Source organism: Eutrigla gurnardus (assembly GCF_963514095.1).
Source record: "Eutrigla gurnardus genome assembly, chromosome: 12".
NCBI classification, from domain to species: domain Eukaryota; kingdom Metazoa; phylum Chordata; class Actinopteri; order Perciformes; family Triglidae; genus Eutrigla; species Eutrigla gurnardus.
This window is the reverse complement of record NC_139926.1, coordinates 9,850,160-9,865,924: the sequence shown is the minus strand read 5'-3', so window position 1 is coordinate 9,865,924 and position 15,765 is coordinate 9,850,160. Positions and strand designations below refer to the sequence as shown.

Genomic DNA, 15,765 nt, shown 5'->3' with positions numbered 1-15,765 from the left:
TCTTTACGTCAATGATGCTTCGTGCTCAAACATGCTCGGAGACAATGTTTCCCTGGTGTTACATTTTGAATGTTAAGATGTCGGCCATGTCATCTACGCAGAGAACTGTTTTAGTTGCTGCTGTTTCCATTCCTTCTGATTGAAATTAGAAAAACTTTGATTGTTCTGTTTGTCAGAAAATGAATTGCAATCGGTGCATCTCATTAGAGGACCTCTGAAATTTGAGTACAGTTTGAGTAGTCACATGTGCGATTAGTGGACAGGATTCTTAAGTGGCCTCATTCAATTAACAGTGTGGAGAGAACAAGCCCCCAGTGCTCGTCTTAGCCTCAAACATGTCAAGCCAGAGGAAACAATTCATGCGCTCAGCCTTTTTTTAACGAGTTATCAAGCAGGCGTTCTGTGCATCTGGAATGTGTAGGAGACTACAAACGGTATGTCTTCAGGCAAGATGCCAGATTTGATGCTGATGAACACTTGCCCTGCACTATGCTTCATATAAAGTAAATGTTTTGAAGCCGATGGCCAGACTACTACCATTTATAACAACCAACAAACTTGCTTTTTATCTGTTGAGTAAAACATCCATAACTTTGCTGCAGAGGAAGTGTAAATGTAAATGTAAATGAAGTACTAATGGTACTAGTAGTGTTGTAGAAGTGAACTGAAGTGACCTCCTACAACACTACTAATGGTACTAGTAGTGTTGTAGAAGTGAACTGAAGTGACCTGTTCACCATCTGATTTGACATTTTATCAGGAGAATTTTATTATTATAATGCCCTGACCTGAAAATAGAATATTCTGCTATTTGGTTAACGTTAATGTTTGCATGTCTCGCTCTCCTTGGGGATCATTTAGGGAAGAACTGTTTAGTAAAGTTCAGGACGTGGTGTATCGTTAGTAGGACGACGACACTACAAGACAGACAGACAAACCAGTGTAACTATATTGTCAAAATCAAATTATTCAAACCAAGTGAAAGGGAATCTTAAATGTTTCCCCCCCAACTGTAAGTCAGTTAGATTTCGCACGGCTGACCAATGTAGTTAAAATGTGGATTTGCGTCTGACTTGCAGTGATGTTGGTGTGTTCCCAGATCTCAGCAAAAAATAAATATGTAACGAGAGTATTACTAATGGGAAGGCCTGCCAAAATACAACAGTTTACAATGTTCCTTTTGCCCCCACCCAAGCCTGTCATCAGATCCCGACAACACAAAGTTGAGTTAGCAGAGGGATACAATGAAAATGCGTAAAGCCTTGTTATTATTACCTTGGCTGACCCCTCTTCTCCATTTGATCTCCTTTTGTGCAGCAACCATAACGAACAGTACTAGCAGTCAGATGTTTTCTGGAGTGAACGGGCAGAATGGCAACAACATGGACGACGCACACTTATCTGAGGGGGACCTTCTACTCCAGGTAAGACACGGGGCCAAGTCAAAGTTCGGGTTGCTAATCTTGAGATTAGGTAGCATCAACTGATAACGTTTAATATTTATCATGAGTTTTGATAAAATCCAACTATTGAGTCCAGCTATTGAGATGAAGCTACCTGCAATCCTTTCATGCAGGAGAACCAGGTTTTTGTAAATGCATATCTTATCTAGACATATATAGAACTTTACACACTGTCACTTTTTAATATTCCCATTCTGTTTAAAAGTACTCACGACAAATACTACAAATACCCCGACATTACACAGAATCACAGTAGATAAAATGATGATACATTAGATTGAATAAAATGAAATGTAAGTTTTGGGTGATTTTTAGAATAGTCCTGTTGTAATTAGATCGACTAAATTCAAACTAATAGTCAATGTAAAAAGCAGTAGAGGAATTCCCCATCCCTGAAATAAAGAGCTATTCTTCAAAGCTAAGCATTAAACTGTGGTGAGGAAGGGCATGGTCAGATGACATGCATTTACACTCACAGATGGTCTTAAATAGAAGTCTTAAAGCAGCACCGCTCACACAAATATCACAACAGGCAAAGAGCATTCACGCACACACAATCTACCAAAAAAGAGTGTAAATACACTTTTAAACCCTTCCATCGGATGTTACTTCTGTACGTAGCAGAAAAAAGTCCCACGGCCTGAGGCTAGCAGGTGCATTAACGCCCAGTCAGACTTTGTTTATTTATGTGCGAGGGGCGTTGTGTAGACCTAATCCAGGTCTATCCATGTGGGAGGAAGTTTTGACAGGTGAGGCTGCTTGTCTTGGAGCCTCCTGCCAAAGCTTGGCCACGCTCTCTGGCTTTTAACAAAAACACAGTGCCTTGTCAAGTGCCCTTCGCCTTGTTTATTGATGCTCACCTGTCAGGTATATGTTCACACTTTGTTCTGTGTAACGATCACAACGGGCAGTGATTGTGTTATACAAAGGGCCTTTGAGAATCAGCAGCTGTTGGTGTTATTTTGGGTTATAAACAGACCGCAGGTTGTCAGATTTGACTTCAAAACATTTTTAATTTTGACAAAATAGGATTAATTCCTTACTTGTTTTGACTCTTTAGAAACACGTGAAAAGTGGAATTATATAATGCTACTTGCAAGTCAGATCTGTAGTCTTTTTTTTATTTTAGTTAGTTGAAACTCTTTTCTGCTCCTCATCTGTTGTCCTGCTTTTTTCTTTGATTTTTTGTTTTTGATTTTTAAATATCTTATTTTCCCTTATTATTCCATATAGTATAATTTTCTATTTTGTGTATGAATGTATTGCTTTTTCATTCTTTATATACTTAACTTCCTGTCTTGTATTTAACATTATCCTATCCTAGTGCTTTTAATAAAGAGGGGAAAAAAACTCCATTTAAAAACTGCCCTCTGCTTACAGAGTTCCTCTAGATGCTAGCACCTTCAAAGTCTGCTCTTATTTTATATTATTATTTTATATTATTTTATATTCACTCCTCACCACTCACTATCCAGCGAGTGAGAGAGTCACACTTTCAAACACTACCTGGGTCATTTTATCTGCGCCGGTAATTAGGTCACTGCTGTCGCACAATTAAAACCTGCCAGATAAATCCATAATAGATGCCAACATCATGTTGTTGCAATAAATACACATTTTAAGCTACTTTGTTGGGTTACCGTTTATCACAATGCTATGAGTAAATGTTGTTGTTGTTGATGATGAGTTTGCACCTGTTACAGTTGCCATGGATACCAGGTATGCATATGTGCATGCCTCTGTGTGTGTATGCTTGTCATTTAAAGCTTTTTTCCTGTGAGAGCTGACTGATATGTCTATTCCCCGTGCAGGCGCTGAATGGGTTTGTGATCGTGGTGACGTCAGACGGATCGGTGTTTTATGTCTCCTCCACAATCAAAGAATACCTGGGCTTCCAACAGGTGACCTGCTCTCTAAGTTCTATATCAGGGTCAAATAGTCATCCTTTGTAGACTTGAAAAGTATTTTTTCCCTCCTTTGAATTCATGTCCTTAACAATCAAGAGATGGGTGACAAACTCAAGTTGTAGTGGAGAATGCTGTGTAACACTGAGATGGATCCTGAATCGTTGTGCGTGTCATAACTAAATTACCTGAATTGTGGATGAAGTTGCATTCTCTCCTCTGCCCACAGTCGGATGTGGTCCATCAGAGTGTGTTTGAGCTCATCCATACTGATGACCGGGGCTTGTTCCGACAGCAGCTCCACTTCGCTCTAGACCCCACATCTGCAGGCGCGTCGGGAGACGGTAAGAACTGCAAATGGAAAAACAAGGCGTTTGTTATTCATGTTTTTAACGTGAGCTCAGTCCCCACACCTCCGGGTAACCAAAGATAAGAGGTTGACATGAACTGCTCGGGTAAACGGATCTGACATGTCATGTTTTATCTCTGCCTGTGTTCGCAGCCTTGCAGGGTTGTGGCGACACAGTGATGTACAGTCCTGAGCAGCTTCCCCCGGAGAACTCTTCCTTCCTGGAGAGGAGCTTTGTGTGTCGCTTCCGCTGCCTCCTGGACAACTCCTCTGGCTTTCTGGTTAGTGCAGGACTCTCATTTATACTGTCAAAAATATGGGTGTAACTACCATTTTAACTCATCTCATAAACATTATGTCATGCAGTTATTATGAAATATACGGAACCATTTCATGAAAGAACACAATTCAATGTTTGTTTGTTTTTTGTTGTTTTTTTGTTATTTGTACTTTTTCTCCCTAAAGTACTGTTTATTATTTTATTCGAGGTTATACAAAATACAATTTAAAATGCAGTTTGATACATTTTAACAAAATCCCATCCCACAATTAATCCTTTAATTCGCACCATTATACGTTGACAATATGACATGACAAATCTGATTTATAAAAACACAAAGAACACAAATTAGTTAACGAAATATTTAAAAAGAGATAAAATCAGGTCAAAATTAAGACTATCAAACAATATTTTTTTATCATATTATTAAGTCATGATTTATCACCATTCGTAAATATACCCGAAAAGCCATAACATTGTGACTACCTGACTAATATTGTGTAGGTCCACCTTTTGTCGACAAAACAGCCCTGACCCGTCGAGGCATGGACTCCACTAGACCTCTGAAGGTCTGCTGGGGTATCTGGCACCAAGAGGTTAGCAGCAGATCCTTTTAAGTCCTGTAAGTTGCAAGCTGGGGTCTCCGTGGATCAGACTTGTTTGTCCAGCACATCCCACAGATGCTTGATTTGACTGAGAGCTGGAGAAATTGGAGACCTTAAACTCGTTGTGTTCCTTAAACCATTCCTGGAACATTTTGCTTTGTGGCAAGTAGGGATGTCCCGATCCAGCTTTTTGCACTTCCGATCCGATACCGATATTGTAGCTTTTAGTATCGGCCAATACCGATACCGGCCGATCCAAGCATATATTAAAGATTAAAGATATTTACTTATTTTCTTGTCAGACTCATGTTGAAAAGGGTTTTACTCTTAAGAACAACTAGCCAACTTAATTAGGTTAGTTTGAATAATCCACAATGGTTGGTAATGAGAAGCTGACCTGTTTATTCTTAACAGGGTTAAATAAACACAAAATAGTCAATTAACCACACACAAACTTCGTCTTTTAGGGTAAAATAATCCCACACAGCTGACATTTTTATCGATAACTTTAAATTGTTAGTGGGACATGCACAGACAAGTCCGTCTTGTTGTTGTTTAGGGGATGCTGGACACGGACCGGAGTTTTGAAAAAAAACTGGATCGGGGGTCCGGATCGGGATTTTCCCGTGCAGGCCGCTAATATCGGCGTGATAGGGCGGACATCCCTAGTGGCAAGGCGTGATACTGCTGAAAAAGGCCACTGCCATCAGGGAATACAGTTACCGTTACCGTGGTCCAGTTCTGATGCTCACGTGCCCGTTTCTGACGTGGGTCAGCATGCAGCCCCATACGCAGGCCCATACGCAACACACTGACATGCACTGTGTGTTCTGACACAGAACCAGCATCAACTTCTTCAGGCATTTGAGCTCCAGTCTGTTGGATCTGACAACACGGGCCAGACCACTGCAGACCGGGAACACCCCACAAGACCTGCAGTTTTGTAGATGCTCTGACCCAGTTGTCTCACCATCACAATTTGGCCCTTGTCAAAGTTGCTCAAATCCTTACACTTGCCAATTTTTCCTGCTCCTAACACATCAACGTTGAGGACAAAATGTTCACTCGCTGCCTAATATATCCCACCCACTAACATCCAAGAGAAAATGGGGATGTTAAGAAGGCATTATAATTGTTATCCTCACGTAGTATAAAATCAAAAATTTTGAGTAACTACACCACAGGTCCTGTTACCTGCGGCATTAGTTAAACAGGTTAAATGGTATAAGTGTGCAAGCCATAATCATAGCAAAGGCTTTCATGTTTTTGCTGTATAGTTTTAGTAAGAAATCTCTCAGCACCTTGCCAAATATTAATATAATGGCAAGAGGGTCTATGGATATTTTTAGCATGTCTGAAAATAATTTGAATAGATTGCCAAAATGTTGTTTATTTTGGGCCTGTTTTTTTTGTTTGTTACCCAAACCAGACACTGAAGTTCCAGGGGCGGCTGAAGTTCCTCCATGGCCAGAAGACTTTGAACGGGAACTGTTACAAACCTCAGCTGGCACTCTTCACCATCGCCGTACCCATTCAGCCTCCGACCATCGTGGAGATCAGATCTAAAATGCTTCTCTTTCAAACCAAGCACAAGCTGGACTTCACACCCATGGGCGTTGATAGCAGGTGCTTCTAATTCTTCAGTTCTTCTTTTCTTTTCATTTATGACTTTGCCAACCTGACAGGTGATCAAAAAACGTATAATTTTAAATTAAATGTGCAACAGATAATTCCAGATGCCCATCTCAAAATATCATCTTCCAATATCTTCAACTGTTGCTTGTTAACTGATGTTGATTCCAGTTGTTTAACAAACGTGGTTATGTTTGTCTCTCTCCAGGGGGAAGATTGTTCTGGGCTATTCAGAGATTGAACTGTGTATGAAAGGCTCCGGCTACCAATTCATCCATGCAGCCGACATGATGTACTGCGCCGACAGCCACATTCGGAGTAGGTTGGCATTTTCCACTTGGCTGTTATGAATTTTACAAAAAGTTGGACCCAAAAGCAGAAACAGAATACACTTGGACTTTGGAGTAAAAAGCAGGAAGTGGTTTATTCTGAGGGGTTTCAGGGGGTCCAGAGGGTTCAGGCTTGTACTGAGATGACTGCGGCAGGAGAAAGACTGAGTCTGTGGTTGGATGTAGAAGACAGATGAGCGGGCAGGCAGGTGAGTTGATTAGCGGCAGCTAGGCAGGATAAAACAGAACACGGTGAGGATTAACAAAGAGGCAAACAAACACTGTACCACAAGTGGACGGAACAATTCAGCAAAGACTAACTGCAGGAAGCGAGCATTTGGGGGGGGGGGAGGGGGTGCCACGCCCACAAACTACAGGGGGGAACAAAGGACTGACAAAAATACTGACAGCTACCATAGTGAATCATGACAGTACCCCTTCCTCAAAGACCACTCCTGCGTGGTCCCACTGGCTTGTCGGGTGTAACCTATGAAACTCTTCTTCTGAAATAAGTCTAGGGGATCCCCAGCTCCCTTCTTCTGGGCCCATAACCTTCCCAGTGTACCAGGTACTGAAAGCCACCTCCCCTGCAGTGGATGTCCAGGAGCTAGTTAACTGAGTTTGCAGGGTGGTCATCAACGAGTCTGGTGGGCGGAGGGGATGGCAAAAGGCACTGTCTGAGACAGGTTTTAAATGGACTCACTCCACGGGAATCATGATCTTGAGGAATGTGGGGAGTTTTAATCAGAGAAGGATTGATGAACTCGGCAAAAATGCCTTTAAATTCTCTGCCCTGTCTACCTGGAACGATGTGCAGAAGGACTTGAAATTGACACAGTTCATTCTTCTTTTGTGCTGCCGTCTTGACCAGGTCACTCTTGGAAAAGAGGTTTTAAATCTCAATTCGTTTTTTTTACCTGGTTAAATAAAGGATATTGATTGATTGATTGATTGGTATTATTTTTTGTGGACAACCAAACTTTCTGACCTGGTTGCTAGATCGGGGTGGCGGTCTGCAATGACACGGTCCTGTTTGGTGGAGCAAAGCAAAGCGAGCATCCTTTCAAATTGAACGTCAGTGCTGTAGATAAATCTGGACAGAGGGAACAACCCAAAGAACTGTCACAAAACCCAATGCAATATGGACCATGGTCATTGTGGAATAGGCGGGGGCTGCAGTAGGCCGGAAGGTGGTTGGTGAGAGGCCTTTCTCTAGGCTATGCAGGCGGAGACATATTCCTTCACATCGGTGGCAATGGCGGCCACGAGAATTGTCTTTTAAGAGCTTACAGGAGCTGCCAGCGTGACAGATGAATTGAGAGATGTAGGCTCACTGCAAAACCTGAGCTCTAACTGAGGTGGGCCCAAACAGACAGTGGGACCCGTTCGGGAGTCGGGTTTGATAAATCTGGCATCTGTACAAAAGACTTCTCAGGTTACACCAACCACTAGTCAGGAAGGTGGGAGCATGGTGTCGGATGAAGAGACAGCGCCCTCTGGAGCGAACTGGCGGGAGAAGGCATCAGGACAGGACAGTAAAAATGAGCAAGGCCCAGAAACTCTTTTCTAGTCTTTGGTTCTGGCCTTTCACTCTGACCGCACAAGTCTTCTCCAGGTCTGTGTGGTTCATTCCTGGGAATGCATCCCAGGAATGAAACTCAGCCTTCAGGAATAGCTTGTTCTTGAGGAGCCTCTGCAGCATTTGCTCGGGTCCTCTTCCAAGGTTATAGAAAAAACATCTAAACATCATCTAGATAGACAAAAACAGCGAGGTTCAGGAAGTCAGGGAGGAAATAATTACATGTTGCTGTGTTGTTAAAAATACATTCATCCTCATAAAAATGTATATCTATATCTCACTTTAAGTGCTTGTTAGCATGAGACACTCCTGAAACATGCTGCTGCATGTCTGGTGGAATCACAAACCTTGAGTTGCTGCGATGTCGCACCCAGAACACGTCGCAGCTTCATGATGTATTCTCATAAATCACCTGGTTTTCCAGCGGTTAATACTATAACAAACTGATAATGGTTGATACAGCAGAGTATCGCAATATTTGGCGTGGCAACATTGTATCGATGCATGGATGCCAAGTAGAAAGAATTAATATTGCAAATACAAATCAAACCTTTTGGTAACAATTGTTTTTTCAGTCCATTAGATCCATTCTTTTCCCAGTGTGGTCATTGGTAAATACAGTGGTATTGAAATATGTAGACTAATACAGAGAGTTCAGTTTACTTGTCATCTATGAGTGTGTTGGTCACTGTGTCTGCTTGGTTGAAAAACCCATTTGAAATGAGAAAAACCGAGTGAACACTAATTCTAATTAGATAAAACAGATCTTGACAAACTGCATCATTTGCTTAAATAGAACTTAAGTATCATGATAATATTGAATTGTGGGACCTAAGGGGATTCTCACCCCTAACTGATAACCTCTCATTGTGTGTTGTCTCTGTGTTTTTATCACAGTGATGAAAACAGGAGAGACCGGTATGACCGTGTTCAGGCTCCTGAGCAAGTTGAGTGGCTGGGTGTGGGTGAAGTCCAATGCCAAGCTGATCTACAAAGGAGGAAGACCTGAATTCATCATTGCAAATCAGAGAGCTTTAGTGTGAGTGTTTGATCCTTTACTAACGTCACTGTCAGTGGCTCAGTTGGGTGGTTGAAATTAGATGGCACATTATGAACCAGGATGGGCAAGAGAGGCCTCCTTGACCAGCTGACGAGTCTAATCTTGGTGTCCGTAATGTAACGTGTGATATTTGGTCTGTTTCAGCAAAGCTGAGGGCGAGGAGTATCTGCGTCAGAGGACGCTGCAGCTTCCCTTCAGCTTCGCCACAGGAGAGGGCCTCCTCTACAACACCGGCCCCACAGTGGACCTCAAACAGTTTCAGTTCAATAAAATGTTTAGCAGCATGGATGAGATGAAGAAGGATGTGAACCCCGGCTCTTTGCTGGACTCCTTCCTGAGACAGGATGAAACTGCCTATACGCAGACAGTGGACACCCCTTTACCTGAGGATCGGGTGTTCATGGACAGCCAGGTTGGCAGCGACGCGTGGCAGGAAATTGGTGCCACAGCTGCAACCGACGACTTTGTGGTCGTGAAAGAGGAAGCCAAGCAGTCGGTGATGGCCGTGATCGACAACCTGGAAAAAATGGCTCAAGACGGGGACTTCTGCACGGCGTTGCAGAATCTGGACGTCAGCGATGTCGAGCTGATGGAGTGGGAAAATACCCTCAAGAGATTAAATCAGGATGCGGATCAGCAGAATGATGTCAAGTCTGACCTGGACAGCATCCTCACTAATGACATATTTGACTACATCGATACCGTTCTGTTCAAGGAGAAGGAAGAAGATTGTCTCAACGCCAGTTCACCCAGCTGCCTCACAGCAGCCAACAACAACCAGCAGGACCCCTTCACTCAGGCTCCCCGGCTCTCAGCCCCCGGACTCGGTGAGCCACAGTTGTTTCAGACACAGAGCCCCGATCTCACTTACTCTCCGATGAATAGTCTCTACGCTCACCAGCAGGACACAATGAATGGCGCAGTGATAGCCGAGTCTGCTCAGATATTCAGCAGCACCCAGAAACTGTCCCACCACGGTCCTCTGATTACTCAGGCAAACGCCAACCTGCCTCGTCATCAACAGCTGCAGCTCCAGGACATCTTCAGCCCGTCTATAGAGCTCCCAGAGCTCACTGTGCCTGGTGCCTCGGCCCATTTTCAGTCTTGTAGCCAGGCATCCATCAGCCATATGGGCTGCCCTCAGGGGATTTCTGCACAGTCCAGCCAACTCCTGCAGAATCCTCAAAACAATTTGCCAGCTCCTGCAATGGCAGGAGGACCGTTGCTGCAGAGCTCTGCTCGACAACCAAACAATGTAGCACCCGGCGTCATGGACATTTTGCCCCCCCTGATTCCTTGCAACGCCTTTAATTCCGCCAGCACACCTAATATTCCCATTCCCTTTGCCACAACTTTCCTGCAAGGAAGCCCCGCTTTTGAAACGCACAACCACCAGGTTCAGCAGTGGCCGCAGGGCCAACAGCAGAAGCTGACTCATGCTGGCATCATGCAGAACGGACACAAGCCGATGCCAGCGTGCCACAGCCAAACTTCAGAAAGCCAAACACTCCCACGAGCTGGCCTTTGGCCGAGCAGTGTCACCGGACTGAATCACGCTCAGCAGGGAGGGCTGACCTGCGGACAGGCAGCTACTCAGGGCAGCTGCATGTTCGACCAGCACTTTTCCTCCGGTCCAGCAGGAGGCGACGTCCTGTCACTCTCTGGGTCTGTAGGCCTGAGGGGGGCTAATGAGTCTATGGATCAGAGTCCTCCTCAAGGTTCCTGCTACTTCCAATGGACCCACGGTGAGTCTGTGGTGGGCACATCAGCCATCAACCAGGAGAACATCAACATCAGTCCGTCCACCATGTCCTCTTCAGAGTACGCGCTCAACATTCAGCATTACCTGGAATGTGGCAGACAGATACAGGTAAAGACATCAGTTCCCCCAATGAAATAAATTCAATAAATTCTTGAATATTTTTAAATCTAATTATTCAATTGAGTCCATACACTTACTCTCCAAGAGTCACCAAGAAGTTGACAACTTTGAATTGCTTGTTTTGTCAGACCAACAGTTCAAAACTCAAATTACAATTGATCATGATGTTTGTTTGTTGTTGCAAAAAACAAAAACAAAAACCTCCCGTAACCATGTGTCCTCTGTGCTCTATTCAGCAGGATGAAAGCATCTCCGCTGAACGCAATGGGATTTTTGCCACTCCTGCTCATGATGTAGCCAAGTACCTGGCAGAGTAGAGTCAAGCCATGTTGTTATTCAGTATGTCTGCATCAGTGCTTACCCACAGACTCTCATGCTTACAGTTATCGTCATAATGTGTTATATCACTCTGTATCATTTATACTCTGTCCAGTCTGGAATGTTTAAAAGCTGTTTCTTGTCAGTTTTTAGTGAAGATACACTTGTAGTCATAATGAAGTATAAAGCCACAAGAGCGTTTACCAGGATGGAGCGTGAGCCAGCTACGAGGATTGGTCAAGTAAATCCAACTAGCCAAAGAAATAGGTTTTTATAAGGGAAACCAGTTGTTGTCATGTCCTTGTTTTCAGCCAAGGACGTGAATTTATCACCCAAGTGTAAATACCTAAAAAATACTATGAAAGAAACTGAACATGCAGGGTATTTTAAGACAAGCATTCTTAACTTTGATGGAGACTTTTTCTAAAAGACATTGTCATCTTTCTAAAACAAAGTGGTGTAAAATAGCACTTAAAGTGGTCGCTACGTTAAAGCACAGCTGTACCTTTTAAATTAATGTTATTACAGATAATTAAAATAAAATATATATATATATTTTAAATGAAACCCTCTAATGTGGCTGATGTAAATTCAATCTGTAGTTGAACTAGTAAGTATTTGTTTCACCAAAAGGTCTCATGGACAAAATTGCCTCATATCATACACGTGTTTGTTTGTGTGCAGTATAAAGAGTTGAGGGAGGCAGAGATATGTCCAACCCCAAAGTGTAAGAAAATGAGCAGAAGACTCTGCTTCCTGCAAACATCTGTCAGGGCAAGCAAGCCTTATTAATTCCTCACATTATGTCCTCTTTTCTTTTTTAACTGAAAATAAGCTTAGCTGCAGTTGAGTTAATTTGAATGCACTGCTGCTAATTAAACCTGTACTCTTGTGTTATTTTGAGATGCATCTAATTCATGTCTGTCAGCAATCGAGCTAAACCTAAACTGCCACTGTAGCTTTAAGAAATCAGTGAAAAATCCAGTGACTCTTCTCCAACATAAGATCGCAGATTTCCGCAAACTGCAATTATGCTGCACTCATCTCACCAAAATGCTGAGTGATTGCAAGAAAGAAGGTCTGATAACTGGATTGAACAGCAGACGTCTCTGTGATCTCTCTTCAACGTAAAAAAAAAAACCCCAAAACAAACAACACTGACGATAGCCGTGTCCCTTTTCATGGGTCGACTCCTGAGAACGACGCAGCCAATGAATGCGGGTCTATGCCGAACACGGGCGTCCGAGTCTAACAGTTAGCGAAACGAACGGTGCCTTCAGGTGCTTTTTGTTGACGCCCAAGTCCAAAACCTTCACATCCATCACTTAGAAACGTGGACAACCGGTAGACAATGTAGCAGGGTAAAGATGATATATAACCAGAAATCTCTTCGCTCATTTATTTGCATCATTTAAACACCGGATAAACGCAGCATGTAATCAACTCGTCAACTGTTTGTGTTGTACTGTTCTTGAAATGCACACTTCAAAAGGATGCGGCCCCTAAATTTGGACGCAGCAGATTAATTAAAACAGCCTCCACACTCAAATATACTTCCTTTCCATCCTCCCGTATTTTTGTTTTATATATTGCCTTAATGCAAGCATTAATTTATATGATAGCAAACAGCATGACCATATTAATTTTCTTGTGCCTTCATGCCTAACGGCAGCTTAAAAGCATCTTCCTATAAAGATGTCTTTGCCTTCTTGTATAAAGCATATTAAAATAATATTTTCTTAAGCAAACCTTTTAGAACTGCACTAATTTAAGGGAAGCTGTGTCCATATGAGCTACATTGTCTTAGCTGTAATTTAAAGGCTTTATCCTTAAGTGCATTTCAAGGCTCTGAGGAACTTCTTAAAGTCAATTTTCCATCATTCAAACGTCGTTAACAATGGAAACAAGGGAAACTAGATAACTTGACCTATCTCCATAGAGATGGTAAGATTTCTTTCATTGATGAGTGTTTAGTATCAAGAAGGTGGAGATTTAAACAAGTCTAACAATGTATTCACATCATATACTTTGCTTTGTCTCTGTTTCCTGTTTGTGCTCTTTATTTTGGCTCATCCCGCCTGGTGTTTGTGAAATAACCTGAGCAGATCAGAAATGGCAGCTTTATCGTATTCCTGCTGCACTGTGGGAAATCACTCAGTATTTGATTTCCTCAATCTCTTGTATGTTTAATTCTTAAAAATGGTGACATTTTTAATGAAAAAAAAAAAGAAATCCTAAAATTCTATGGGCACAGATTAATATGGCTTTTTTTCCCTGTGGCCTTTTTGCTCATTGTTCTTCGTGTTGAAAGCGCAGTCACAGACTCGGCGTGAAGCAGACCGTGGAGGCTGGAAGGACGGCCTATAAATCTCCTTGGATATTGGACTTTATGTCATGACTGTAGCCACTATGACAAAAAACCTGGAGCCAAATGTTTTATTCAAAGCGGTGTTGATGTTTTAATGCTAACATGTGCCTTGCCATATTTCTGTTATCCGTAAAAAAAAAAATTTGGAAAAAAAACGCACAACTTCAGTTCTCATGTAATCCACTCATATTTAGCCAAATAGTTCTAGTGTCTATATCATGATATGTTAAACAAATAACCAGCCTTGTCTACTGTTCAATGCCTTTTCATAAATATATGTCTGCAAATCGATGTTAACGGCTATTTTTCTGCGTTCTACGACCATGTGCACACATGTATGCAAACATACCAACTATACAAACTGGGAGCAAGAGCACACTCTTCACACTCAAAAAGAGCAACGACATAAGGGACATTACTAAAGATTAAACATTGGGGGAAATGAGAAAAGTGTACAATAAGGATGCAAATTGTAAATACAAAAGTAAATCAATCAAAAAACACAAGTTGTCAAGTTTTCCACAATGTGGACGCAACTTAAAATTTCAGAACGAGACTTCTTAAGTGAGACACATTAACAGACGGGAACAATTGTGAGGTAAAGAAAAGTGTTTTAATCCTCTGTAGGGTCCCTTCCATAATGTTGTCGGACACTTCTAGACACAGAAACATGTGGCGCATCTATGGCATCGCCTCTGCTTTATTCATTAAGCAAAGCCAACTTTATTTATTTAGCATATTTGATTCCAAGTTGCAGCCAGAAATACAATTGATAGTGTCACAGTTAAACTTCAAAGACATAATCAATTACCAATGAAAACGGACACATAAATGATGCATGTGAATTTAAAGTGTAAAGAAGTAGAAATAACACTAAAAACAATCAAGATTAGCAACAAATTAGTTTGAATTACAAAGACATGCAAATTAAAACCAAAACAATGAAATAAAAATGGTAAAAATCAAGCCAAAGAAAACTACCAAAAAATTAAGAGCAAAATAAAAAGTAATAACTAATCAAGTAATTCATTGTATTTGCTAATAGTGGATGTACCCTGAATATAAATGTGGGTAGTGGGTAATTGTCTTGAAAATGACCCAGTGAGTTAGGATGTCCCGTTTGGTAAGATGGCTAAGATTTTAGCAACGAGATGCAGATGATGGAGTTGAGGAGGTAAATAAGCTAAATGGGAAGCCTCAAATATGTAAACAGAGAAGTTGGAGAAGAAAAAACAGAAGTGGGGGTTTAGAGGAGGAGCACACGCTATGCAGCACTGGTTTTTAGATAGAAATCATGTTTGACCAGCAGAGGGCTCCCTCTCCACCCCATCAGTGTGATCTCGATCAGCACCAAGTTAACGAGCAGTTCTAGGGTCAGTGGAGATCTGGGGCTGAGCACTGAAATCTGTCTGGCGTCACATATCTATCCTTATTGCAATATGAATAAGGTAATAGGCATAGGTATACTACTTCAAACAGGGAAGATGTGACCATATTTGGACTGTGGGGGAGTGGCAGGTGGATCTGACCAACACAAGCAGCAGATCAGCAACCTTAATGGATGTGAATCCATCTGGCTTCTGGTGTGACGCTGTTAATAAAGTTCACCCCCTGATGACCAGTAGAGAGAATGCAAGCTTAAGACACATAATTGGCTTCACTTTTCAGAACCGGAGGTTCCTGCCTGGTTCGACTCAGACCCAGGGAGGCGTGCAAAGCTCCACCGGCTCGCAACAGAAAAATACATTTAATTTTAAGTAATAGCCTACTCTCAACTCAGAGGTCAGTGTCTGATTGAATAGTTCTAAAATGGTGTTAATTGTGTGGGGATAGCTGCATCACGCTCACAAGGAGCCAGAATTCAATGCAATGTCTCGTAGGAATATCATTTGTATTATTAATTCACAGAATAAACAGATTCACAAATAAAATCATAGACAGATAAATCAAGAAACAATATTACATGGACATCATTCAAATAAATATACCTATTAAG

The 15,765-nt window shown here is 42.0% G+C and overlaps 2 protein-coding genes across 3 annotated transcripts in view; one reads left to right on the top strand and one right to left on the bottom strand.

Annotated features, from left to right (window-relative positions):
• Positions 1–14,060, top strand: part of LOC311021711 (aryl hydrocarbon receptor-like) — a 40,996-nt gene extending 26,936 nt beyond the window's left edge. Inside the window, exons 3-11 of one of the 2 annotated variants that reach the window (XM_084022455.1) lie at positions 1,318–1,424; positions 3,275–3,364; positions 3,597–3,711; positions 3,870–3,997; positions 6,031–6,227; positions 6,442–6,551; positions 9,039–9,180; positions 9,346–11,071; positions 11,323–14,060. In XM_084022455.1, coding sequence (XP_083878581.1) covers positions 1,318–1,424; positions 3,275–3,364; positions 3,597–3,711; positions 3,870–3,997; positions 6,031–6,227; positions 6,442–6,551; positions 9,039–9,180; positions 9,346–11,071; positions 11,323–11,400 — 2,693 coding nt within the window. In that variant the 3' untranslated portion in view covers positions 11,401–14,060. Of the gene's footprint in view, positions 1–1,317; positions 1,425–3,274; positions 3,365–3,596; positions 3,712–3,869; positions 3,998–6,030; positions 6,228–6,441; positions 6,552–9,038; positions 9,181–9,345; positions 11,072–11,319 lie in introns of both variants that reach the window. The other variant, XM_084022454.1, reaches the window with a different exon arrangement.
• Positions 1–15,765, bottom strand: part of LOC311021713 (uncharacterized protein) — a 441,358-nt gene that overhangs the window by 102,776 nt on the left and 322,817 nt on the right. The window lies entirely within an intron of this gene.